Source organism: Tamandua tetradactyla, chromosome 17, assembly GCF_023851605.1.
Source record: "Tamandua tetradactyla isolate mTamTet1 chromosome 17, mTamTet1.pri, whole genome shotgun sequence".
Lineage (NCBI taxonomy): Eukaryota > Metazoa > Chordata > Mammalia > Pilosa > Myrmecophagidae > Tamandua > Tamandua tetradactyla.
Genome location: NC_135343.1, coordinates 41,722,086 through 41,750,031, shown reverse-complemented (window position 1 = coordinate 41,750,031; position 27,946 = coordinate 41,722,086). Strand labels below are relative to the sequence as shown.

The following is a 27,946-nucleotide window of genomic DNA, read 5'->3' as shown; positions in this document are numbered from 1 at the left end:
ATGACGTTCAGTGTTTTTTCTCAGCTGGAAGGGCACATGGAGAACATGGTGGCATCTGCTAACTTTCTCTCCAGGCCTCTTGCTTCATGAGGCTCCCCAGAAGCCTTCTTCATCTCCAAAGGTCACTGGCTGGTGGACTCTGTGGTTCTCTCATTCTTCTGTCCTAGTTCTGTGGCTCTTTCCTCATTCTCAAAAAGGAACTCTCTCTGAAATATCTCCTCTCTGAAATATCTGAAATTCTAGTAAACTAATCAAGACCCATGTAGAATGGGTGGAGACATATCTCCATCTAATCAAATTTAATACCCACAACTGATTGAGTCACATCTCTGTGGAGATAACCTAATCAAGTTTCCAACCTGTAGTACTGAATAAGGATTAGAAGAAACCATTGTTCTCACAAGATTGATTAAGATTAAAACATGGCTTTCCTAGGGGACATAAATCCTTTAAAACTGGCACAGATGGTATAACTTAAGGAATGCCTAGAGTGGATAATGATGATGATTAAATGTACAAATCAAAAAATGTTTTTGCATGAGGGAGAACAAATGAATGTCAACATTACAAGATGTTGAAAAGGGGTCTATAGTCACCAATAGCATTATAATATGCTTCCACTGAATGTAACAAAGGCATTATGCCAACAGGCTGGGGGGATGGGGGAGTGGTATGGATTTTTTGTGGAAGAAAAGAAAATATCTTCATATAGATTATGGTGGTAAAGGTATATCTATTTACTTAGGTTGGATTGTATAATGCACAAATAAAACTTTAAAAAACAAGTGCTAGAAAAAATGCTGAGAAAGAGATGTACCTATTCACTGTAAGTAGGAAAACTGAGAGGTACAGCCCCTTGGAGGGCAGTGTGGTGGTTCCACAGGAGGCTAGGGTTGGGGTTACCATATAATCCTGCAACCCCACTGCTCAGTATGTACTTGGAGGAACTGAGTGTGGGGACACATTTGCACACTGGTATTTATGGCTTCAGTGTTCAGAATTCACAATAGATGGAGGTGGCCTAAAGTTACAATGACTGGGGGCCAAGATGGTGGCTTAGTAATGTGCGTGCATTTTAGTTCGTCCCCCAGAGCAACTACTAAATAACCAGAAACAGTACAGAACAGCTCCCGGAGCCATGACAGTGACCGGACACACAGCGTACCCCAGTCTGGACCAGCTGGACCAGCTGCGAGTCTCCGGAACAGTGAGTTCCCCAAGCCACGCACAGTTCCCCAATCCGCGGCAGCCGGCGCCCGGTGCCCGGCGCCCCTCCCCCACAGGCGGCTTCCTGGAGGGAAAGGAAAGAGTCTCTAACAGTAGCAGGGATTGAGTCCAACCAAACACCAATAGTGGCATTAATAAACAAATTCTGACTACTAAAAATAGGCCCCCAGCTCAGGCGAAACTGGTCAAGGCAGAGGTCGCCTATTTGGCTAACTGAAAAAGAGGAAAGGGGATGAAATGGAGCCTTCTGAGGCTGTTTCTACAGAGGCTTGGCTGCCTCTGGATTCAGCGGCGGGATTACACACGCTGCAACTGCCCCAAACGCAGAAACAGGCTGCTTTCAGGCTGTCTCCTACCTGAACCTTCCCCACAGGAGGGGTGAAACACAACTCAGGTGGAATCCTTCTCTCAAGGAATTCAGACCCCAGGGTTTCACAATTTGAAGCCATTAAAACCAGCCTACAACCTTTCCTCTGTCTCCACCATGCCCCCAGCAGGGAGAGCCTTCCAAAGTTAAAGGAGTCAAAACATCTTTTGCTGGTGGGACCCACAGACAGACAAGCACTACATACTGGACAAGATAAGAAAAACAGCCCAGAGAATTCACAGGAAAGTCTTTCAACCTGCTGGATCTCACACTCAGGGAAAACTGATGCAGGTGATTCCTTCCCCCCGGAAAGGAGGCCAGTTTAGTCTGGGAAAACCCGAGTGGAGTCTGTAATACCTATGTAGACCCTCCTAAGGGTGGGGAGGGAAAAGGCACATTACAAGCAGGACAAGAAACAAGAAAACAAAAACTGAAAAATTACCCTCTGTTAAACAAAACTTAAGCTAGAGGCCCAGAAAAAGCTGAACTGAAGGTCAATGAACAGATAGACAACAAACTAATCTAGCAAGAAAACCCTAGGTAAGATAAGTGAAAGCAATCTCCAGAATAAACTAATTAAGGTAATTAAATATCCAGATGCCAGCAAAAAATAACAAATCACACCAGGAAAACTGAAGATATGGCCCACTCAAAGGAACAAACCAATAGTTCAAATGAGATAAAGGAGCTGAGACAACTAATTCTGAATATACAAACAGAAATGGAAAACCTCTTCAAAAACCAAATCAATGAATAGAGGGAGGACATGAAGAAGGTAAGGAATGAACAAAAAGAAGAAATGGAAAGTCTGAAAAAACAAATTACAGAACTTATGGGAATGAAATATACAGTAGAAGAGATGAAAAAAACAACGGAAACCTACAATAGTAGATTTCAAGAGATAGAGGTTAGAATTAGTGAACTGGAGGATGGAACATCTGAAATCCAAAAAGAAACAGAAACTACAGGGAAAAGAATGGAAAAATATGAGCAGGGGCTCAGGGAATTGAATGATAATATGAAGCGCACAAATATATGTGTGGTGGGTGTCCTGGAAGGAGAAGAGAAGAGAAAAGGAGGAGAAAAACTAATGGAAGAAATTATCACTGAAAATATCCCAACTCTTATGAAAGACCTAAAATTACAGATCCAAGAAGTGTAGCGCACCCCAAAGAGAATAGATCCAAATAGACGTTCTCCAAGACACTTACTAGTTAGAATGTCAGAGGTCAAAGAGAAAGAGAGGATCTTGAAAGCAGCAAGAGAAAAACAATCCATCACATACAAGGGAAACCTAATAAGACTATGTGTAGATTTCTCAGCAGAAACCATGGAGGCAAGAAGACAGTGGGATGATATATTTAAATTACTAAAAGAAAAAAACTGCCAACCAAGAATTCTGTATCCAGGAAAATTGTCCTTCAAAAATGAGGGAGAAATTAAAACATTTTCAGACAAAAAATCACTGAGAGAATTTGTGACCAAGAGACCAGCTCTGCAAGAACTACAAAAGGGAGCACTAGAGACAGATACGAAAAGACAGAAGAGAGAGGTGTGGAGAAGAGTGTAGAAAGAAGGAAAATTAGATATGATATATAAAATACAAAAGGCAAAATGGTAGAGGAAAGTACTACCCAAACAGTAATAACACTAAATGTTAATGGACTGAACTCCCCAATCAAAAGACATAGACTGTCAGAATGGATTAAAAAACAGGATCCTTCTATATGCTGTCTACAGGAAACACATCTTAGACCCAAAGATAAACATAGGTTGAAAGTGAAAGGTTGGGAAAGATATTTCATGCACTTAACAACAAGAAAAGAGCAGGAGTAGCTATACTAATATCCAACAAAGTAGGCTTCAAATGTAAAACAGTTAAAAGAGACAAAGAAGGATACTATCTACTAATAAAAGGAACAATTCAACAAGAAGACATAACAATCATAAATGTTTATGCACCGAACCAGAATGCCCCAAAATACGTGAGGCATACACTGCAAATACTGAAAAGGGAAATAGACACATATACCATAATAGTTGGAGACTTCAATTCACCACTCTCATCAATGGACAGAACATCTAGACAGAGGATCAATAAAGAAATAGAGAATCTGAATATTACTATAAATGAACTAGACTTAACAGACATTTACAGGACATTACATCCCACAACAGCAGGATACACCGTTTTCTCAAGTGCTCATGGATCATTCTCAAAGATAGACCATATGCTGGGTCACAAAACAAGTCTCAACAAATTTAAAAAGATTGAAATCGTACACAACACTTCCTCGGATCATAAAGGAATGAAGTTGGAAATCAATAATAGGCAGAGTGCCAGAAAATTCACAAATACGTGGAGGCTCAACAACACTCTTAAACAACGAGTGGGTCAAGGAAGAAATTACAAGAGAAATTAGTAAATATCTCGAGGCGAATGAAAATGAAAACACAACATATCAAAACCTATGGGACACAGCAAAGGCAGTGCTAAGAGGGAAGTTTATTGCCCTAAATGCCTATATCAAAAAAGAAGAAAGGGCAAAAATTCGGGAATTAACTGTCTACTTGGAAGAACTGGAGAAAGAACAGCAAACTAACCCCAAAGCAAGCAAAAGGAAAGAAATAACAAAGATGAGAGCAGAAATAAATGAAATTGAGAGCATGAAAACAATAGAGAAATCAATAAGACCAGAAGTTGGTTCTATGAGAAAATCAACAAGATTGATGGGCCCTTAGCAAGATTGACAAAAAGAAGAAGAGAGAGGACGCAAATAAATAAGATCAGAAATGGAAGAGGAGACATAACTACTGACCTCACAGAAATAAAGGAGGTAATAACAAGATACTATGAACAACTATATGCTAATAAATACAACAATGTAGATGAAATGGACAAGTTCCTAGAAAGGCATGAACAACCAACTTTGACTCAAGAAGAAATAGATGACCTCAACAAACCAATCACAAGTAAAGAAATTGAATCAGTCATTCAAAAGCTTCCCAAAAAGAAAAGTCCAGGACCAGACAGCTTCACATGTGAATTTACCAAACATTCCAGAAAAAATTAGTACCAACCCTGCTCAAATTCTTCACAAAAATTGAAGTGGAGGGAAAGTTACATAATTCATTCTATGAAGCCAACATCACCCTCATACCAAAACCAGGCAAAGATATTACAAAAAAAGAAAACTACAGACCAATCTCTCTAATGAATATAGATGCAAAAATCCTCAATAAAATTCTAGCAAATCGTATCCAACAACACATTAAAAGATTTATACATCATGACCAAGTAGGATTCATCCCAGGTATGCAAGAATGGTTTGACATAAGAAAATCAATTAATGTAATACACCATATCAACAAATCAAAGCAGAAAAACCACATGATCATCTCAATTGATGCAGAGAAGGCATTTGACAAGATTCAACATCCTTCCCTGTTGAAAACACTTCAGAGGATAGGAATACAAGGGAACCTCCTTAAAATGATAGAGGGAATATATGAAAAACCCACAGCTAATATCATCCTCAATGGGGAAAAATTGAAAACTTTCCCCCTAAGATCAGGAACAAGACAAGGATGTCCACTATCACCACTGTTATTCAACATCGTGTTGGAAGTTCTTGCCAGAGCAATTAGACAAGAAAAAGAAATACAAGGCATCAAAATTGAAAAGGAAGAAGTAAAACTATCACTGTTTGCAGATGATATGATACTATACGTCAAAAACCCTGAAAAATCCACAGCAAAACTACTAGAGCTAAAAAACGAGTACAGTAAAGTAGCAGGTTACAAGATCAACATTCAAAAATCAGTAGTGTTTCTATACACTAGCAATGAACAAGCTGAGGGGGAAATCAAGAAATGAATTCCATTTACAATTGCAACTAAAAGAATAAAATACTTAGGAATAAATTTAACTAAAGAGACAAAAGACCTATACAAAGAAAACTACAAGAAACTGTTAAAAGAAATCACTAGAAGACCTAAATAGATGGAAGGGCATACTGTGTTCATGCATTGGAAGACTAAATATAGTTAAGATGTCAATTCTACCTAAACTGATTTACAGATTCAACACAATACCAATCAAAATCCCAACAACTTACTTTTCAGAAATAGAAAAACCAATAAGCAAATTTATCTGGAAGGGGGTGTGCCCCAAATTGCTAAAAGTATCTTGAGGAGAAAAAACTAAGCTGGAGGTCTCACGCTGCCTGACTTTAAGGCATATTATGAAGCCACAGCGGTCAAAACAGCATGGTACTGGCATAAAGATAGATATATTGACCAATGGAATCGAATAGAGTGCTCAGATATAGACCCTCTCATCTATGGACATTTGATCTTTGATAAGGCAGTCAAGCCAACTCACCTGGGACAGAACAGTCTCTTCAATAAATGGTGCCTAGAGAACTGGATATCCACATGCAAAAGAATGAAAGAAGACCCATATCTCACACCTTATACAAAAGTTAACTCAAAATGGATCAAAGATCTAAACATTAGGTCTAAGACCATAAAACAGTTAGAGGAAAATGTAGGGAGATATCTTATGAAACTTACAATTGGAGGCGGGTTTATGGACCTTACACCTAAAGCAAGAGCACTGAAGAAAGAAAGAAATAAATGAGAGCTCCTCAAAATTAAACACTTTTGTGCATCAAAGAACTTCATCAAGAAAGTAGAAAGACAGCCTACACAATGGGAGACAATATTTGGAAACGACATATCAGATAAAGGTCTAGTATCCAGAATTTATAAAGAGATTGTTCAGCTCAACAACAAAAAGACAGTCAATCCAATTACAAAATGGGAAAAAGACTTGAACAGACACCTCTCAGAAGAGGAAATACAAATGGCCAAAAGGCACAGGAAGAGATGCTCAATGTCCCTGGCCATTAGAGAAATGCAAATCAAAACCACAATGAGATATCATCTCACACCCACCAGAATGGCCATTATCAACAAAACAGAAAATGACAAGTGCTGGAGAGGATGCGGAGAAAGAGGCACACTTATCCACTGTTGGTGGGAATGTCAAATGGTGCAACCACTGTGGAAGGCAGTTTGGCAGTTCCTCAAAAAGCTGAATATAGAATTGCCATACGACCCAGCAATACCATTGCTGGGAATCTACTCAAAGGACTTAAGGGCAAAGACACAAATGGACATTCGCACACCAATGTTTATAGCAGCATTATTTGTAATTGCAAGGAGATGGAAATAGCCAAAATGTCCATCAACAGACGAGTGGCTAAACAAACTGTGGCATATACATACGATGGAATATTATGCAGCTCTAAGACAGAATAAACTTATGAAGTATGTAACAACATGGATGGACCTAGAGAACATTATGCTGAGTGAAACTAGCCAAAATCTAAAGGGCAAATACTGTATGGTCTCACTGATTTGAACCGACATTAGTGAATAAACTTGAAATATGTCATCGTAACAGAGACCATCAGGAGATAGAAATAGGGTAAGATAGTGGGTAATTGGAGCTGAAAGGATACGGACTGTGCAACAGGACTGGATACAAAAACTCAGAAATGGACAGCACAATACTACCTAACTGTAATGTAATTATGTAACACTGAATGAAGCTGCATGTGAGAATGATAGAGGGAGGAGGGCTGGGGACATAAATGAAATCAGAAAGAAAGATAGATGTTAAAGATCGAGATGGTATAATCTAGGAATGCCTAGAGTGTATAATAATAGCGAAATGTACAATGTACAAATTTTAAAAATGTTTTTGCATGAGGAAGAACAAAGGATTGTCATTATTGCAGGGTGCTGAAAATAGATGATAACTAATACTTTAAAATGTCACCTTATGTGTGAGACTAAAGCAAAAAATGTTTATTTGTTACAAAATTTAGATTTTGACTAGAGCATTTCCTAATATAACTCATGTAGATAGTTTGATTGAATGTCATAAGTACTTGGAATCTCAGGTAGCACATGAGATTTTGTTGGTTTGTCCAGAGTGATCCCCCAATGAATCCCAGAATGATTTGATCAGTGGCTGGAAAAGTATTTGCAAGCCCACTTTGGGGAATGGTGAGAGTGGGGAGAAATTCCACTTCCCCAAGTTGAATTCTTGATATTCTCACAAGCAGTGTGGACAACCAAAGCTATAGGCTGAGCCCCCAGTCTTGGGGTTTGTTCACATGAAACTTAACCCCACAAAGGATAGGTCAAGTCTGCTTAAAATTTAGGCCTAACAGTCACCCCCAAGAGAGCCTCTTTTGTTGCTCAGATGTGGCCTCTCTCTCCAGCCAATATGATGAGCAGTCTCACCACCCTCCCCCTCTCTGCGTGGGACATGACTCCCAGGGGTGTGGACCTTCCTGGCAACATGGGACAAAGATCCTGGAATGAGCTGAGACTCAGCATCAAAGGACTGAGAAAAACCCTAGAATGAGCTGCGAATTAACATCAAGAGACTGAGAGAACCTTCTCGACCAAAAGGGGGAAGAGTGAAATGAGACTAAGTGTCAATGGCTGAGAGATTCCAAACAGAGTCGAGAGGTTATTCTGGAGGTTATTCTTATGCATTAAGTAGGCATCACCTTGTTGTTCAAGATGTAGTGGAGAGTCTGGAGGGAATTGCCTGAAAATGTAGAGCTGTGTTCCAGCAGCCATGTTTCTTGATGATGATTGAACAATGATATAGCTTTCACAATGAGACTCTGTGAATGTGAAAACCTTGTGTCTGATGCTCCTTTTAGCTACTACATCAACAGAAGAGCAGAACATATGGAATAAAAATAAATAATAGGGGGAACAAATGTTAAAATAAATTCAGTTTGAAATAGTGGTAAATGAAAGCGAGGGGTAAGGGGTATGGTACGTATAGTTTTTTTTTTTCTCTATTATCATTTTATTTCTTTTTCTGTTGTCTTTTTATTTCTTTTTCTAAATCGATGCAAATGTACTAAGAAATGATGAATATGCAACTATGTGATGATATTAAGAATTACTGATTATATATGTAGAATGGAATCATTTCTAAATGTTTTGTTTGTTAATTTTTTTTAATTAATAAAAAAAAGTTACAATGACTAAGGAATGAAAGGGTGAACTGTGGAGAATACATACAATAGACTAATGAGCTGCTGCAAGAAGAAATGAAGTTGTGAGGTGGCAACTAGGTAAACGAAACTTAAGGGCTGTATGTTGAATGAAAACGTCAGAAAAAAAAAGACGAGTATTATCATGCCTCACACATATGAACTAACTCTAATATAAAAACTCAGTGAACTGAAGTTGAGAACTTGGGTTATCAGGTTGGGGCCTATTGTAAAGGGTCCTAGATTGTAAGCTCTTACAGCAGTCACATATATTCAGGAATTGTAACTGCTATTTCTAAATTCTGAGATGCTGAGCTGTTTTTATATAACCTGCTCATTCCCAGAAACTTCAGGTATTTATGTGACATCTGAGACTTCTAGTTAGAGCGCTGAAGCTATGAAAGTCAGCATTACCCCATACAAGAACTGTTTTTTTAAAAAGCTGAAAAAGCAAGCAAACTTCAACTAGAGATATGAATGAAACTGATCTGAATAAGACTGCAGTAGATCAGACAAAGGATGATATTGTCCGTATTTTAAAAATTCAACTTCTGTGGGAGACCAAAGGGAGAGATGTTAATTTGGCACAAGATTTATATTTTGGGTAGCGCATTTACCCCAATCTAATTTGTACCTATTTTAACTTGTATGGTCAGTTTAGTTGAACACCATAAGTACATGCAATCTTGAATAAGGTGTTTTTGTAATAATTTGCACAGTAAATAAAAAAGTATGTGTAATAACTTACACTGTAAATAAAAAAGTATTTGCAAAGTCCCCTTGGGGGACCAGAGAGAAAGGAAGAAATATCCAACTTCCCCATTTGAGGAATTCCCAATATTTTTGCAAGCAGTGGAGACAACCAAATCAATAGGCTGAGCCCTCAATCTTGGGGTGCATCCCTATGAAACTTATCCCTGCAAAGCACAGGCTAAGCCTACTTAAAATTATGCCTGAGTCACTCCCAGGGAACCTCTTTTGTTGCTCAGATGTGGCCTCTCTCTCTAAGCCAATTCAGCAGGTGAACTCACTGCCCTCTCTCCTATATGGGATATGACTCCCAGGGGTATAAATTTCACTAGCAATGTAGGACAGAACTCCCAGGATGAGCCAGGACCTAGCATCATGGAATTGAAAAAGCCTTCTTGACCAACAGGGGGGAGAGAGAAATGAGACAAAACAAAGTTGCAGTGACTGAGAAATTTCAAACAGTTAAGAGGTTATCCTGAAGGTTATTCTTATGCATTGTAGGTATTCCTTTTTCATTTATGGTGTATTGGAGCGGCAGGAAGGAAGTACATTAAACTGTTGAGCAGTGTTTCAGTAGCCTTGATTCTTGAGGATGATTGTATAATAATATAGGTTTTACAGTGTAACTGTGTGATTGTGTCTGATGCGCCTTTTATCTGAGGTTGCTCCAAAATGTCTCCCCTTTTAAAGATATCTAGTAAACAAATCCAGACCCACCTTGAATGGGTGGAGTCACATCTCATCTAATCAAAAGGCCACACCCATAATTGGGTATGTCACATCTCCATGGAGACAATCCAATCAAAGTTTCCCACCTTAAATAATAGGTCTGGTCCCACAAGATAGGATCAGGATTAAAACACAGCTTTTCTGGGGTACATAATAGTTTCAAACCAGTACATTGGGTCTTCACTTTTCTCACTTACATAGACCCAAACTCTGGAGATGGTCAATTAAGCTTTGATGAATTGATTTGAGTAAAAATACTCTGAGTTCATTATTAGGGGAGAATAGGAATCAGATAATTGATAGAAGTGATTGTTTACATTAGTAAATTTGATGGAAGTGAATTTTATTTCACCAATATTAAATACCACATGTACAATCAACTAAAAATTTTATTTTTCTCTTTCTGATAAAAATATTTTTTTCAAATTTAGATAAAATTCAAGTATGTTTCCACCTCCAGAAAGTCTCATCCTTAAAAGTGCTTTCTTGATTTCCCATCTCAACTAGCTACCAATTGTTTAACTCCTTTCTTGCACAATGAAGTTTCTTGAAAGAAGAATTTACACCTCCTATTTATATCTTTAAGGTATATGTTCTCCCAGGTTGACCTCACCATTTTTAAAGTGCCATGCTGTGGGCCCTTAGTAAATACTGAATCTATAAGTGAGTGAATAAATGGACCCTTCTTGTTCTCCCTGGGCATTTTCACCCATTCTTATGACTTTAAATTCTACAGATTGCCTCTAAATCTAAAACTCCATTTTGACCTTTATTCTTCACTCCAGTATTATAGATACTTAACTGCTGCTGCACAGTCACTCCTGGATTCCTAACAGGAATCTTAAATTCAATATTTCCCTATCTTAACATTTTTTCTACTCACTAAGCTTTTCTTGTTGTATTTCTTATATCAATCAGTGAAATGACCATCTTTCAAATTGCAGTAAAAAACTAGAAATCATCTTACACTCCTTCTTCTCTTGTTGATTCTTCTTCTTCTTAAGTATCTTTCAAATCTATCTTCTACCCTTATTCCTTAGTAAATCCTCTCATCCTTCAAGGCTTCACTCAGTTATCACCACCTCTAGGAAGCCTTCTCTGAATAGCCCATTTTCCCTTTATCTGCCTATCACAGCACTCATTAACCACTGGAGGGTGAAATCATCAGCTTAGGAGCTTTCCTCCCCCAAAATCCTCTCTCCAGAGGGAAGTGAATAAGGCTTATTACCTCCCGTTTATAGCATCAATTCCTGACACATAATGGATGCTCCATAAATATTTGTGGAACTATTGATTGAAATGGACTCCCGCCAGCTTCACCTTCACTGCTGTAATTCAAGCCCTGTCATCACTGACGTAAATTATGAAAACAGGCTCAACTTCTATTGTTATCACAAAGTGCCAGACTCCAAACACCCTCCACAATGCAGTCAGAATGAGCTTGTAAAATTCTAATGTGGATACCTCACAGAGAGGCCCAGTAAGTAAGGGACTGGCCCAAAAATAGACATCTGGTTTATGAATGTGGTCTCCCAATTTTCTGTCACTGAGTGTTCTAGTTTGCTAGCTGCCAAAATGCAATATACTAGGGACAGAATGGCTTTTAAAAGGGGGATTTAATAAGTTGCTAGTTTACAGTTCTAAGGCCAAGATATTTTCTTGGCCTTAGAACTGTAAAAACAAGTTATAGAAATGTCCAATCTAAGGCATCCAGGGAGAGATACCTTGGTTCAAGAAGGCCGATGATGCTCAGGGTTTCTCTCTCAAGTGAGTGGGGCACATGGCGAATACAGTCAGTTTCTCTCTCATCTGGAAAGGCACATGGTGAACATTGTCAGGGTTTCTCTCTCATCCGGAAGGGCATGTGGTGAACACAGCATCATCTGCTAGCTTCCCCTCCTGGCTTTCTGTTTCATGAAGCACCCCGGGAGGCATTTTCCTTCTTCATCTCCAAAGGTCGCTGGCTGGTAGACTCTGCTTCATGGTGCTACAGCATTCTCTGCTCTCTCTAAATCTCTCATTCTCCAAAATGTTTCCTCTTTTATAGGGCTTCAGAAACTAATCAAGACCCACCCAAACAGGTGGAGACACATGTCCCCTAATCCAGTTTAACAACCACTCTTGATTGGATTACATCTCCAGGGAGATGATCTAATTACAGATTCAATCATACAGTATTGAATAAAGATTATTCTGCCTTTACAAAATGGGATTTTGATTAAAACATGGCTTTTCTAGGGTACATACATCATTTCAAACCAGCGCACCAAGTCTTAAATAAAACTAGGTTCTCCAATCCAGCCAATCCCATACATAACTGTTGGTCAAAGATTTTTTGTATAACATCAGGAAACAAATTGCTGAAGCTAGTATTCATATCAAAGTCCTTAAGCAGCAGAGTAAAAATCATGCAGTACCATTCCTAGTATCTTCAAATGTGACCTGTTTCCCTAGGGAAACACTGTCAGCTTCAGAATCAGAAGAAGACTCTCTATGCATGTTCTCAAAGAAAACATGAAAAAATTCAAAGTTAATATCAAAATGGAAAGATCTTGGCTCAGAATCTCCTTAAATAGAGTCAGCATCTGCTGTGGGGATGCCACCCCTTCACGTCTTTGAAAGGTCAGAGGAAAACAGGAAAGGAAGCACACAGAAGAAAGGACTGTTGATCCAACTAGGTCATTCACTGTGGCAGGAAACAAATGACCAAGGGGCAGTGACTCTTCTGATCTCATGTTGGCCTCATTTGCTAACCCAAAGATAAAAACAACAAGAAAGTTATCTGCCTTATGTGTTGAGACACTGACAAATAAAGGAAAAATTCGACTAGGTGATATTGAATTTGCCATTTTCCTTTTGAATTATCACTTGACCAGAGTCCGATCAAAAAGACAAGAGAAATCCTAAAAGACCCTGAAATTATTTCTGCTTGTTGAGGATGGAGATGAGGAGTGAAGTCTAGGGAAGAAAAATAGCCATTCATCAAGATTTCAGAGAACAGAAGAGTCAGAAAGTTCACATCTGCCGCGTTTCCCCTTCCATGCTGAATCAATTAAGATAGCTAGGGTATTAATGTCACAATAACAAACAACCCCAAAAATCAGTGACTTAAAACAACAAATGTCTATTTCTTACTCATACTGCCCATCCATTATGGGTTGGCTGTGGGGTCTGCACCATGATTTGACATCTTCACTTTAGGATCACCCCATGAATCCATACTGTCCAATGAATCCATAATGCAAACCATAAATGAGAGCCACATTTGTAGTTTTACATTTTCTAATAACTGTATTTTTAAAACTAAAAAGAAACAGGTGAAATTCATTTTAATAATATTGCTTTAGTTTCCTAGACTTCTCAAGCAAATCCATGAACTTTGTCAAGTTAAACAATGGGAATTTATTCACTCATGGTGAGGCTAGGGAAGAAGTCCAAACCAAAGCATCATCAGAGTGATGCTTTTTTCCCATTGACTGTGGCATTCTGGAACTGGCTGCTGGTGATTCTTGGTTCTTAGCTTGTCACATGGTAAGGCACATGGCAGTGACTCCTGCTCCTCCTGGTTCCATTGATGTTCAGCTTCTTGCTTTCTGTGACTTTCTCTCCCTATGTCTGAATTTCATTCTGCTTAAATAAAGACTCCAGTAATAGGATTAAGACCCATCTGACTGAGGTGGACCAACCCTTAACTGAAGTAATCATATAAAAAGATCCTACTTAGAATGGGTTTACACCACAGGAATGGATTAAGTTTAAAAACATGTCTTTTGGGGGTACATACAGCTCTAAACCATCACAAATATCTTTTATCTAAGACATTATGTTCAAAATATTATCTTTTCAACAAGTAATAAATACTAAGAAATTAATGAGATATTTTACATGCTTTTTTCTGTACTAGAATTTCAAAATCTAGTGTTTTACACTTATAACACAACTCGATTTGGACTAGCCACTTTCAGGTGCTCAGTAGCTACACATGGCAAGTGGCCACAGCATTGCACAGGGCAAAACTATATATTTATTGAGACAAGAGAGCTCCAAAGTCCTTATACCCAGTGAAATGCTCAATGCAGAACCAGCCCCCTGGAAACACCCAACTCCTAGGGGCTGGGAAGATACAGTGAGCACAATTCGGGGCTGCCACTCAGTTCTTCATGAATTAATTATCCCTATAATAACAATGGGTACCATAACCATCATGTCAAAGGGGCTGGACTGCTAGGAGGCAATCAGAACAAGCCTTTATTTTCCCTCCCATGGCTCATTCACATACGCTTTCTATGGTTAGATCTTTCCCCATCCCTGGACTGAATACTTGAGTAGTTTCCATAATACTTCCAGGCATTCTGAGGTAGCAAAGAGTCCTCCAGTCACTTCAAGTCACAAAGTGACCTCAATTGAGTATTTAAACTTAGCATTCCTTTCAATACTCAGAACGTCATTTAGAGTTAAGGAGCCTGTGTTCCATGGTGCAGTCCTGGGAGGCTTGAGAAGTCTGAGGTGGGAAACAGTGAACGACGAGGTAGGGTCCTCTCTGTTTCTCCTCCTTCCTCACACATTAGCTTGTCTCCAGCTCCTCCAGAGATGAAGTAGGAGGGGAAAGATGGGGCAAGGGAAGGCGGAGGTCAGGAAAGACCTTACCTTCTTGGTACCGACCAAAGCAGGCATTGGTTTCCTCTGGGCTTGTAGATGTTTGAAGCTTCTTCTTTGGGAAAGCTTTGTGGATTTTCAGATTCACATCCAGCAACATGGAGATGGCCTCCCATGGCACAGGCATGTGTGCTCCTAGGGCTGCCTGCCTACATTTTCTCCCTCAGCCTCTGGGAATCTGGTGGCCTATCCCTCTGGAGCTCATGCTGCTTCTGTCCTGGGAGTACTCTACGGTGAAAGTTTTGGAAGTCCCATGTGGCTCTTCCCTCACTTTGGTCCACACAGGGAAGCACTCATTCTCATCCCTTGCCTGACAAGCTGGAACTTGGCTGATCCAGTGCAGCCACCCCTCCTTGCCTCTGCCACCAGAGAACCTGTCACCTTTAGGCTGTGTCCTGACATGGTCTGCCTCTAGCCTCTGAACCACCCAGACTCTAGTGGACAGAGTCTGGTCAGAATCAGACTCTTCTTGAAGCCCTTCACAGTCTGCTTGGGGAGAAGGGAAGCACCCTCATACCACCCCCACAAAGGGGAAAGGAAAATTCCATTGTACTGCAACTGCTTACCCCAAATAAATGCTGTCACTAATTTCCAATCACAAAATCACAATCTGGTCTCTCTAAGGTCCTCAACCCTTATAGATCTTCCAGATGGGGGAAAGCTAAGAATTGTAGAACTGGCTTTGGCCCCCCACCCTTTTGCAAGTCCTGTATTGTTCTATTGTGGGAGTACCTATCACCTACTGTTCTAGTTTGCTAGCTGCCGGAATGCAATATACCAAAAACGGAATGGCTTTTAAAAGGGATGATTTAATGAGTTGCTAGTTTACAGTTCTAAGGCCGAGAAAATGTCCCAATTACAACAAGTCTATAGTAATGTCCAATCAAAGGCATCCAGGGAAAGATACCTTGGTTCAAGAAGGCTGATGAAGTTCAGGGTCTCTCTCTCAAGTGAGATGGCACATGGCAAACACAGTCAGGGCTTCTCTCTCAGCTGGAAGGGCACATGGCAAATACGGCGTCATCTGCTAGCTTTTTCTCCTGGCTTCCTATTTCATGAAGCTCCCCGGGAGGCGTTTTCCTTCTTCATCTCCAAAGGTCACTGGCTGGTGGACTCTGCTTCGTGGTGCTGCAGCATTCTCTGCCCTCTCTGTGTCTCTCATTCTCCAAAATGTTTCCTCTTTTATAGGAGTTCAGAAACTAATCAAGACCCACTCAAATGGGTGGAGACATGTCATCCCTAATCCAGTTTAACAACCATTCTTAACTAAATCACATCAACCAGGGAGATGATCTCATTACAGTTTCAAATCTACAGTATTGAATAGGGATTATTCTACGTTTAAGAAATGAGATTTATATTAAAACATGGCTTTTCTTAGGGGGCATACTTCTTTTCAAACCAGCACACCTACCATTTGATTCAGGTCCTTTTGACAGCTTCAGCTGAAATTGAGATAAAAAGAACCTCCTTTTAACATCTTACTAAATTCCTGAATATTGGGTATCCACACAGGTGTCGGGCCTTTTACCTACATTGTCTTTTTTCATCCATACATCAGCAGCACAGGGCAGGTGTCTATATCCCTGTATTAGGGATGCATATGTCGAGGCTCAGAAAGGTTGGTTAGACACTGACCAAGCAGGTCTGGTATTTGACCCATCTGATGACTATGGTAGATGTCAACCCTCTTCTGTAGTAAAGGGTAGAAGATTCCAGAATCATTTAAAATCATGTGACTTCAGTGGATTGATTCTGTTATAAGTGCCTCCTTAGAAGGAACTACAGTTACCCTTGTCTGACCGCAAAGCAAAGAGTGCTTTCGTCATCAGCTTACTAGCCATTCTTGCATCATTCTGGCCTGTCCTGGGAAACGTGTTCAGCGTTACAGATTGGCACACATCAGAGAACCAATTTCCATTGCACAATCATTCAGAGGGAACTTCTCCAGTTATAGGAAACTTTTGATTAAACAAAACCTAAATTCTACACAAATTCCAAAAGAATTCAAAAAACACAGAAACTTTTTTCTGTATGCCAATCTTAAAATATAAGAGGCAATTCTAGGTCAATGTGAGAGATTTGGGAGGAGGGACAGTATTTAAGAAAGCGACTTCCCAGTGATGTCCTGACTGTTCTTATTCAGCCCCTCCCTTCCAAGACCCCCCATATCCCCTCTCCCATCACAAACGGTTGAGAGCTAATCGAGGGCCACTGTCCGTAAAGTAAGACCCTCAGTTACAAAGAGAACCTCAGGCAGCTTCACTATACATGGCTATGAAGGTAGGAGCAGGAGCCCGGACTTAGGGCTTTAGGGAGGCTGTCAAGATAAAGACAAACTATGAAGTGCCTGCTTAATAATCAAAGAAATCTCATTAGCGTGGACACCCCATTCCCCAAGCATACTGCTTTATCAAAATTTACTCTCAGATGCTGCTCACCCTGCCACAGAAAGTAACAGCATGAGGCTTTAAATGCCACTGACTATTCCTGGCCCAGTGTCATGAGAGCGCAGAGAGCACAAGGTCTCCACTGAGCAAGACGCACTACATGGCACCTGTACCTACCAAATCCCTAAAACAAATCCTACTGTGGGCAAGGTGCGGCTTTGCTTTTTCCTTTTTTTTTTTTTTTTTTTTGGTCAGATAAGTTATAGGTTTACAGAAAAATCAAATAGAGAACACAAAGTTTTCATATGCCCAAACCCACTCACAAACACAATTTGCCTTACTATTAACACTTTGCATTAGTTTGGTAACTTTTTTACAATTGATGAAACAACATTATTAGAATTATATGGTTAACTATAGTCCATGATTTACATTAGGGTTTATTATTTGTGTGGTACAGTCCTATGGGTTTTATTTTTATTTTAGTATTATATATATGCAACCTAAAATTTTCCCTTTTAACCACATTCCTATATATAATTCAGCAGTGTGAATTACATTCACATTATTGTCCTATCATCACCACCATCCGTTACCAAAACTTTTCAGTCTCCCCAAACAGAAACTCTGTATTAATTAAGCTTTAAGTCTTTATTCCTCACCCACACCCAGGCCTCTGTAACCTATATTCTAGTTTCTGACTCTATGGATTCACTTATTCTAATTATTTTTGTAACAGTGTGATCGTACAATATTTGTCTTTTTGTGTCTGGTGTATTTCACTCAGCATAATGTCTTCACGGTTCAACCTTGTTGTCACATATTTCAGAACTTCATTCCTTTTTATGGCTGAATAATATTCCACTGTATGTATATATTATGTTTCATTTGCCCATTCATCTTTGGTGGACCCTTGGGTGGCTTCCATCTTTTGGTATTTGTGAATAATGCTGCTAAGAACATTGGTGTGCCACTATCTGAATCTTTCCTTTCAATTCCTTGGGATATAAACCTAGAGGTGGGATTGCTGGGTCATATGGTAATTCTATACTTAACATTCTGAAGAACTGCCAAACTGCTGAATAATATTCCATTGTATGTATACACCATGTTTTGTTTATCCATTTATGTGTTGATGGTCAGTGGCTTTGCTTTTTTTTTTTTTTTTTTTTTTTAAAGGAAAGACAGAGAGAAGGAAGGAAGGATAGAAGGAAGGAAGAGAGGAAGAAAGGGAAACATCTTTTTAAACATTTTCTTGTTTTATTGTATTTTGTTTCTCCATTTTCGTTACATGGGCTGGGGCCGGGAATCGAACCGAGGTCCTCCGGCATAGCAGGCAAGCACTTTGCCCGCTGAGCCACCGCGGCCCCCCCAGTGGCTTTGCTTTTAAACAACTCTCTCAAGGCATAATTGACATACACTGAACTACATATATTTAAAATAAATAACTTGATGTTTTCATCATATGTATACACCCCTGAAACCACCACCACAATCACAAGAGTAAACATATCCATCATCCCCTCAAATTTTCTTTCTTCTTTGTAATACCTCCCATTCACCCCTCCCTACACTTCTCCCCATCCCCAGGAAGCCCCTGATGTGTTTTCTGTCACTAGAGATTGGTTTGCATTTTCTAGAATTTTGTAACAATAGAATCGCACAGAATGTATTTTTTTTTTTGATCTGGCTTTTTTCACTCAGCATCCATGTTTTGTAAGTCAATAGTTCATTCCTTTTTATTGCTGAGTAATGTTCCATTGAATATACATAGTTTGTTTATCCAGTCACCCTATTGATGGATATCTGAGTTGGTTCCAGTTTTGTTATTATCACAAATAAATCTGCTGTGAACATTTGCATACAAGTTTTTATATGGATGTGTGTTTTCATTTCTCTTACATATAAATCTAAGAGTAGAAATGCAGGATATGTTTAACTTTTCCAGAAACTGCTGAACTGTTTTCCAAAGTGGTTGTAACATTTTCTTTTCCCACCAACAGTGTGTGAGTGTTTCAATTCTTCCACAACCATTGCCAACACTTGGAATGGTCACCCTGTAATTTTGGACATTGTAATAGGTGTACAGGGGTATCTCACTGTGATTTTAACTTGCATTCCTCTAATGAAAATGATATTGAGCATCTTTTCATATACTTATTAGCCATTTGTACATCTTCTTCTGTGAAGTGCCCATTGTGTAAAGTTTTGTAGTTTTGTTGTTTTCTTATTATTGACAAAGTTTTTAATCACTCAGCAGTTGTTCCTGTTCGTGCACCTAGAGTGCTTATCACCAGTAGAGCTGTTAAAAAATAGTTTTAAGTACATATACAAGTGTATGCACGTGCATGAGTGTATGTGAATATATAGGGTGTGGGTAGAGAGAAAGACACTCTAATCAGCTCAGAAAATGTTTTGTAACATAATGATAGGTAATAAAATCCCCAGAAGTCAAAACCAATTATCATCAGGGTAGAGTAATTAGTATAGCAATATCTGAGGATTGAGGTTTCCTTTTAAACAAAGAAGTTAGAGCCCCATGTCATGACTGGCATTGTGGCCCTAAGGGAAATGTTGCTGCAGCTGATAGTGATGAGTGATGGGCATAGAAAGCTGAGTGTTTCCATGGCGACAATATCAATGGCCAAAAGATGGTCAGAACCAAATATATCCAGAAAAGAGCAGAGTGCTTAAGCACATGGATTCAGAAACCAGGCAGACCTCGCTTGAATCTCCTTTGGCTACTGTCTCAAAACTCTTAGGGAAGGTGGTAAACCTTGTTTCCTCATTTGCAAAATGGGGACAAAAAAAGCTGCCTCACACATTGGTGAGAATTAAGTGAGGAATTTGTACAGTACATAACATTCATAGTCAGCAGTAATTAAACTCCAGCTCTTACTATGAAGGGGAAGTGAAATGTGAGGGTTAAGAATACGAACTCTGGGGCCACCCAGACTGGACTAAAACCCTGAACCTGACAATAACTAGCTGTGTGACCTTGGATAAATTACTTCACCCCTCTGTGCTACAATGTCTTTATCCATAAAATCGGAATTCTACGGTACTCCCACGGTCGCTATGAGCATTAACCAAGTTTATAGCTTAAAACTACTTAGAGTGGTGGTAGCAGACAGTAAGGATTTGCTATCGTAGCTGCGGTGGTCCCCCTAAGTTTGGTGTAGTACATTGTACAACACAAACACTTTTCCTGAGCCCAAAGAACAGAAACCCAGAACAGAGAAGAAACATGGTTGATAATGCCAGCCTACAAGGTATGTGACTGTTTTCAAATGCCTGGTGCAAATAGGTGGTAGAGAGACTCAGAGGCAGAGGGGTCTACTGGGGAAGTGGCGGGGGGAGGGAGTAAGGGATAGCGATGGCGTTAAGCTGGACCTTGAAGGAGAGCTATGAATGAAAAAACCAGAAAGCCAGGGAACAGAGAGTGTACTAGACCATGAGGCTGCATGGGCAAGAGGAAATTGCAGAAGTATGACAGTCCTCTCAGGAGCTCCCAAGGGGCCAGTAAGCCTGGAGTAGAAGGTGGGCAAAGGAGAAATCATTTTGGAAAGGTTGGGGTTGGGTGGAGCAGTTAGCCTTGAATGACTATTGCTTCAATGTCTAAACTGGAGGTCATAGGGATTCAAACATTTTATTACTGTTTTGTTTTTTTGTATGCTGTACAATGGGGGTCGCATTTCATTCCATGTTACTATCCCATTGTTGCCACACCATTTGTTGAAATTTTTTTATTTGGGGGAGAAGTGCAAGGGCTGGGAATTGAACCCAGGTCCCTGCATGGCAGGCGAGAATTCTACCACTGAACTACCCTTGTATCCCCCTTTACTAGTGATTTTGAACCTTAATGTTGATAAAAATCTCTTCTCTACTTATAAAAAAAAATGCAGAAGTGAAAATATGTAGGTCCCACTGGACCCTGAGAAAATCAGAATCCCTGCAGTTAAGGCTTAGCCATGTCTTGAGTGAAACAGTTCCACAGGCGAATCTGGCATAGACCTAAAGTTGAAGATCGCTATTATAGAGCCTTAAAAAACATATTACTGCAAGTGACTTCTATGACAGAGAAGTCAGAAGAAAGGAAACTAAGATCTGTTGAGTGCCCACACATGCCAGGAGACTTACAATTATTTCATTTAATCCTAACAATAACCCTATGGGCAGGGCATTATTCTCATTTTAGAAATAAGGAAACGGATACTCAGGAAGGTCACAAATACCAGTGAGTCACAGACCAAGGGTTCAAACTCAGGTCCCAGGCTCCAGGACTGCTGCATTGCCTACAGAATCACACAACCTCCCCATCCCTTTGAAATTTACTGTCGCTAAAATTAAGTAAGGTAGCTAATGTGATATCATAAAATCCGTCTCCTCCCATCTTCTTTTCTCCCCTCCAGTAACTTCTAATTTTACTTTCCCTTTGCTCTGAGACTAAGCCAAAACCACGGACGGTTATAATTTTGAAATGTTACTTTTTTAAATAAGCTAAATTAACTTTTATCATAATTTTCTTTCTCTTTCCCTCACAATTGCCTCACCTACTGCCCCTAATCCACCCTACACAACTTTGAATATCCTTATTCAGAGCAGAGGACAGAATGGGATCTTGGAAAAATTTAATAATTACTTTCAAGATTTTCTTTTTAGTATAAGACGGGTGTGGGGTAGCAGCGTGGGGGTTTGGGCCACACCCCGGCCTTCACACAAAATCTGAAGGAAATGAGGTCAATCCTCTATTTAGCTCTGTCTACCAGAAAATAACACCGAGAAACTGTTCGTTATTTTAATCTATGCAAGTTCCTCATTCTGCTTCTGGAGCCATTTTCTGCTGGTAGAAGTTTAGCCTGTGCATGCGTGTGTGTGCATGTGTGTCTGCAGGAGAAACTTCTCTCTCCTCACCTAACTGTAAGATTCTTATACTTTCTGCATGCCTCCTTCTACTTTATGTTTTTCAAAAGTGTGTTCAAGTTTTTCAGATTGAACGCTCCATTTTTCTTACTATCAGTCACGTGACACAAGAAGACTTTTCCTCCTTTGTAAATACTTTCTTAATTCTTCCAAAATCAATACTTTTACAATCCCCTCCTCCCCACCCCCACAACACTGTCTGAAATGAAATCTTCCATTTTCTCTCCACCCTGTCTTGCCGGCTTGGAACATTCTTCAAATGGAATTGGCAGTTTTTATTCCATCTTTCCGGTTGTGAAGGGGCGTGCCTGTCACACAGGGGCTCGAGCCAACCTGGCTTTGCCTATTCCTATGCCTGTGGGGGACTGAATTCATTCCCAAGCCAGAGAGCTTCAGACCCAACATCCATCCCGTACTTGAAATAGCCACTTAAGCAAGTGACCCCTTCATTCCACCAGGAAGAATCCATTGCCCCTGTTTGGAAATCTCAATGACTCTTGATTATCTTCAGGCCACTTGTTCAAATGTGCCGCAGTCACCTAGGCTATGATGTGAATAGCACTCCTTGGAGTTGAGCAGTACACAGAGGCTTAACCACACAGGGCAGCCCTTGAAGAAGAAGTGCTCCCCCCTATAGATGTTTCTGTTTTCTTGATTGTTAATGGCCATTTACAACTCTTTGGCTTGCGTGAACATTGTAATCAGGAACTCATAAATAAAAAATTATCAATATAGGTTGTCCATAGAGTTTCCTCTTTCTTAAAACCTATTTTTATTTCCCCCTAGTCTTCCTTTTCCCTCGAATAGAATGACTTTGTTAAAAAATAAAAATCATAAAGTCACTGGCGTGACTTGAGAGATGAGAGCTGGCGTTATCCTCAACAAATGTAAGTGAGTTATAGAAAAGCAGAGTCATTAATGGGAGGAAAAACAACCACAGCAGAAAGACACTAAAAACAGTCATGTTTATTTCAAATCAATAGGTGGGCTCCACATTAATAAATACTTTAACACTGAACATAGAAAAAATACTGTGCATGTTCTAAGATGACAACTTACTAAAGGATCAGAGAAAAAGATAGTCCTTTCCTCTAGGTCATTGACAAAACAATCTAGGAATAGAAATAGCCTCCTGAATGTGGTATGGAATTAGGAGAGGGAAAGATAGGAGCTGATAGATCAGGACGAATTTTCAATTCTCCTTTCCTTACTGGGGGGCCTTACAATTTAAAATGTGCATTTGGAAAATACCCTCACACACATACCCAGTTCTGTGGGTGCCATCTTTCTCAATTTTGGAGTATAGTTACTCATGAATGGACAGGGTCAAAAATGGGAAACAAATCACTCTGGTTGATAATGGGGCCGTGAGGCCTCAGACGCCAAACAGGAGCTGCTACTTGCGTTTAAAAACTCAGGCAGGGACTGCAGCCTCCTTCACTGGAGACCTGAAGGCACTCACTGGCGTGGCCGCCCACCACTGTGAGCTCTGTCCATATTAGAGGCCTATCAGTGCTGCCATTGTATGAACCCATCAACCCCTCAGCCGGCCTGCAGCCCCAAAGTGGAGCTGGGCGCAGGGACACAGCCAGACAGCTGTTCAGCCTCCTCACCCATGGAAGGAACCCATCCCACTATTTTTTTTTTCCCTAAACACTCATTTGAAACAGAATCTCACAGACTTGAAGTCTCCTCTCCTTATTGGGCATGATAATAAAATGGTATAGAAATGCTCCTGAAAGGTTCAGATCAGCCTCAATGGAGATACAATACAGCTGCTTCTGGGAATAAAAAGGATGCTCATCTATTCCTGGCTTCCTTGGGTCTTCTTCTCAGAAGACATGACTTTTCAGGCTAAAGTACATGATGGGAGATGTAAACCTAAAAGCCATCACTTCAGCACTGGCTCTCAGGAAGTTTCTGGGTAGGGTGAGGAAGGTAGAAGAGAGCTCCCTCACATTCTGTCACTTGCTCTCTTGGCCAAGAGCAAGCCAAAAGGGGCTAAACAGAGAACCAAAGAGGTTTCTGCCCGGTGCGCTTAGTACAGATTCAGAACACTGTTTTAATTGGAAGAGTTCTCTTGATTCTGGCCTATTTGGATAGAGGTGAAAGCCAAGACTTAGCCATGGGAAGACACCTGGAGAAAGACAACTGGAGGCACTTTTACTTCCAGGGGGATAAGAATCACAAGCATTTTGCTTTTTTAAGCTGGGGAGGGCTTCAGAGAGCTTATTCAACTCTGTTTTCAGAAGAGGAGGCTGAGGCATGGACAGGTTAAGCAACATCCCCGGGCCTGCACAGCTCATTATATCTGCTTGGGGTGCACGGGCAGTGGCAAAGAGGTTTCAGTGAACAAGGATGTGCTGGCAAATATCGGGAGGCACATGCTAATTACATTCAAAATTCCCCACAGACAAAAACTTCCCACCCTGGGCCTTTTCTTGTTGGTTTGCCCCACAGGAGGACAGGTTCTGGGCCAAACTTATCCATGGGGTCCCCTCAGGAGGTGACGAGCAGCTGCAGAGAGTCCTCACTTCCCACTCCGGGAGACGACCTGGATGGCTTTGATCCAATCCGTGCGCTCCTTGGGGGTGGCCGCTTGCAAGAAATAGTGAACTTCATCAGCCGTAATGATCTCAAAAAGGTTCTCTTCTTCACATTTCTTGCCTAGTGAAAGAAAAAGTGAATGCTAGTGCCCACACGGACGTCAGAAGGGCGGCCACACCCACACTCCCTCTGCGAGGAGTGAAATCCCTATTTTTTTAATGTTCTAAGAAAATGAAATGTGGTTTACCAACAAACAAACCAATATTGTATGATGATGTTTCATCAGTGGTGATTATACATGCATATATATATATCTAATATACATATAGATATTATGATCATATATCTATGTATGTTTATTTATATACATATTTGTATTTTTAGGAGGTAAAATAAAACACTCAAGGAGCAACATTTTATTTTCCTAGTGTATATACAAACAAAATTTCACACTTTTACACACCAGCAGTGTTTACCAAGTAACCCCTTTCTTCCTATGCTAATGATATACACCAAAGGCTAACCCCAATAAATTAAAAAAAAATTTTGAAAGCCCCAGTCTCACCAGTAGAGTCTAAACTGGTTTTTAATCAAGGGCTAAGTTGGCATCTCTGCTGAAATATCAAAAGGTAATAAACTGGATAGTACTGTGGCAAGACAAAACATTTGCCTCCAATCAGAAAGTGACACGCTTCATTTTCCAAAATTAAAGTATCATTCTATGGGGGAAGGGGTTGAGCAGAGCCAGGGTAAAATTGAGGCTTTTGCAGCTAAAGTATTTTCCTGTCAGCCTATATGACACCATAAACCCAACATAGCAAGAGGAAACTAGGGTTTAAGATGTCTAAATCACATCTACCCAGTCATACTATTTGTCACTGGCCCTTAAAATGTTGTTCTACATAAACATGATAATCCATGCAAAAAAATCACAGATCTGGAGGGAAGCCAGAGGTTCTTCTGATATAAGCCACTCATTTTTAAAGGAGTTAGGTGATCACCTCGAGTAGTTAGATGATTTGCTCAAGGTCATGCAACTAACTTACCAGCACAGACCTAACTATAACCCAGGAGCTCTGTCTATTCACCACACTGTCTACTATAAAAATGTTTCTTTTATTGTGGGACGGTTCCTGATCTGGATATTTAAAAGACCCTCCTTGAGGACTGTCATGGTTTAATGACAGATGTCAGAAGGTAACAAGCTCCCCATCTAAGCCAGTTCTGAGGTGACAGATTTTTCTCAAGACTGTTCAACAATTTACATAAGGCAACTGAAAAGCCACCCCAAAGGCCTGGAGAGCCAGGACAGAAGTTGGGAGAGAAGAGCTATTGAATTTACATCTCTCCAATGTAAATTCAGCCGTGCTTATGCCTGTTGATTGGTTGCTGTTGGCTCAGGATTCATATGTGTGGGAAGGAAGTAGACACACCTCCTTCATACAGAAATTCATTCTTACCATCGGAGCTGCTCTCCACTGAGGTCACCACACAGCCTCTTAGGTGGATCGCTCCCAAGGGATCTTCTCCCTAGAGGGGAGAGAAGTTCTTTTTATTTCCACGTACAATGTACGGATATTCTTCATCCTGTTGATGCAAAGGCCACACCAACCCTCTCTGGTATAGATCCAGGCTCCAAAGTAAATAAGAACAAAAGGAGATTAAAAGAAACCCATTTCAGATCTATGGTGCTTCCAGATCCTCAAACTTCCACTTCAGTAGGGCTGGAGAAATTGAATGAGAAGATACAAATCAATCTGGGCTTCAAGTCTGGAACAGAGTGGCAGGGGAGGTAAAGAGGTTGAGGTCACCATGTCCCATTAAAGAAAAGCAGCATGTTTCCAGAGTTTTTCCACCCCATGCCACCAATCTAGTGGTATAATCTTCACAGGAAAGAAACAAAGAGCCCTGTGCTGCCAGCGGAAGCTGACGACCCAACCCAGACAGAGCTGTCTTTATGCTTCAGAGCTGGCTTATTTTATTGAAGAAAAAGTCCTTTCCTGAATAATCAGCAGCTCAAATTGCTGGAATTAAGTAATATACTTATCCAAGTAGGCCTGTAAGGGGAATCATCACTTTTTTGCTTATCACCTTTTACCAAGAAGAAAGTGTTGGAATTTTTGAGTGTCTCTGAGAATATGACACTGGGGCAAACAAAATAATATTTGTGTTGAGTTGCCCAAATAAGCTATAATTCAGTGATTTTTCATCCATCCCTGAGCAATATGGGAGGCTTCAAAGGCTAAGATCTCAGCTCGTTGCAATGATAGGGAATAAGAAAGAGTGGAGGGAAGAAATTTAAGAAGTGGGAGGATGAAGAGAGAGAGAGAGGGGATCTTAACAGGGTAGAAACAGCAGCTCAGCTAATAAGCACATGACTTCGTCCACTGTGGAATCTCACCCCAGCTGGGTCATAGTAGTGCAGGTAAGCAGGGTCTTCCCTCAGAACAAACTTCCGTACTTTCCAATTCTTCCTCCTGTGCCCCTGTATCCAGGATCAGCATAAGAAAAAGATTGATCAGTTCCTAGCATCACTCCATGCCCATGATAGCTAGGTAATAAATCTTTGCTGAATTGACAAAACAAAGAGAAGATGAACTGCTAACCCCAGGAGAACCAGACCCAGCCCAGGTGTTTGTCAGGGAAATAGCAACTAGGCCAATTAACAATCTGTATGGAACATAGAACATATTATCATGTTTCTCTATTTAACATATTATCATGTCTGAAAAAAGTGACAGGGTAGATTAATTTATCTCTAAGATTCTCTTCCACTTTCAGCATTATAAAAGATAGTACAATGTACTAGGTTAGGCAATATGGGAGATGCAAAGAAGCTTAAGACACATTCCTGCATTTCAATGAGTTTATAATCTATGTGGAAGTAGGAAAAAGGAAATGCTTAAATCAAATAAGTGGTGTAGATAATAGGTTTCAGAGGAATAAAATGAAGACCAAGTAATTGTGGGTTTAATTGTCAAAAAAAGTTTCATAAAGACCTACACCAACCCATGTGGGACATATAAGGTTTAAATGGGTAAGGAAGAGGTGGAAAGACCATTGGGGGAAAAAAGAAGACATGAGAATGTACAAGAGATGGATGAGTAAGACTAGTTTGACTAGAATGCAGGCTTCATCAAAAGCAATAGAAGTAAGTTTGCAAAAGCAAGTGAGGACTTAGTAAAAATAAAGGTGGGGTTAGTCTCTGATGGCTTTTGAGTAGGGAGTGAAAAGATTAGAATCACATTTTAGGAAGATGAATATGG

At 40.1% G+C, this 27,946-nt stretch overlaps 1 protein-coding gene across 2 annotated transcripts in view; it reads right to left on the bottom strand.

Annotated features, from left to right (window-relative positions):
* Positions 1-23,063: 23,063 nt before the first annotated feature.
* The window catches only part of PLEK (pleckstrin), a 29,175-nt gene continuing 24,292 nt past the window's right edge, over positions 23,064-27,946 (bottom strand). For both annotated transcript variants that reach the window (XM_077134426.1, XM_077134425.1), the window contains exons 7-9: positions 27,082-27,165; positions 26,141-26,210; positions 23,064-24,800 (exon numbers count right to left, since the gene is read on the bottom strand). In XM_077134426.1, the coding sequence (XP_076990541.1) occupies positions 24,664-24,800; positions 26,141-26,210; positions 27,082-27,165 (291 nt within the window). In that variant the 3' untranslated portion in view covers positions 23,064-24,663. The remainder of the gene's footprint in view (positions 24,801-26,140; positions 26,211-27,081; positions 27,166-27,946) is intronic.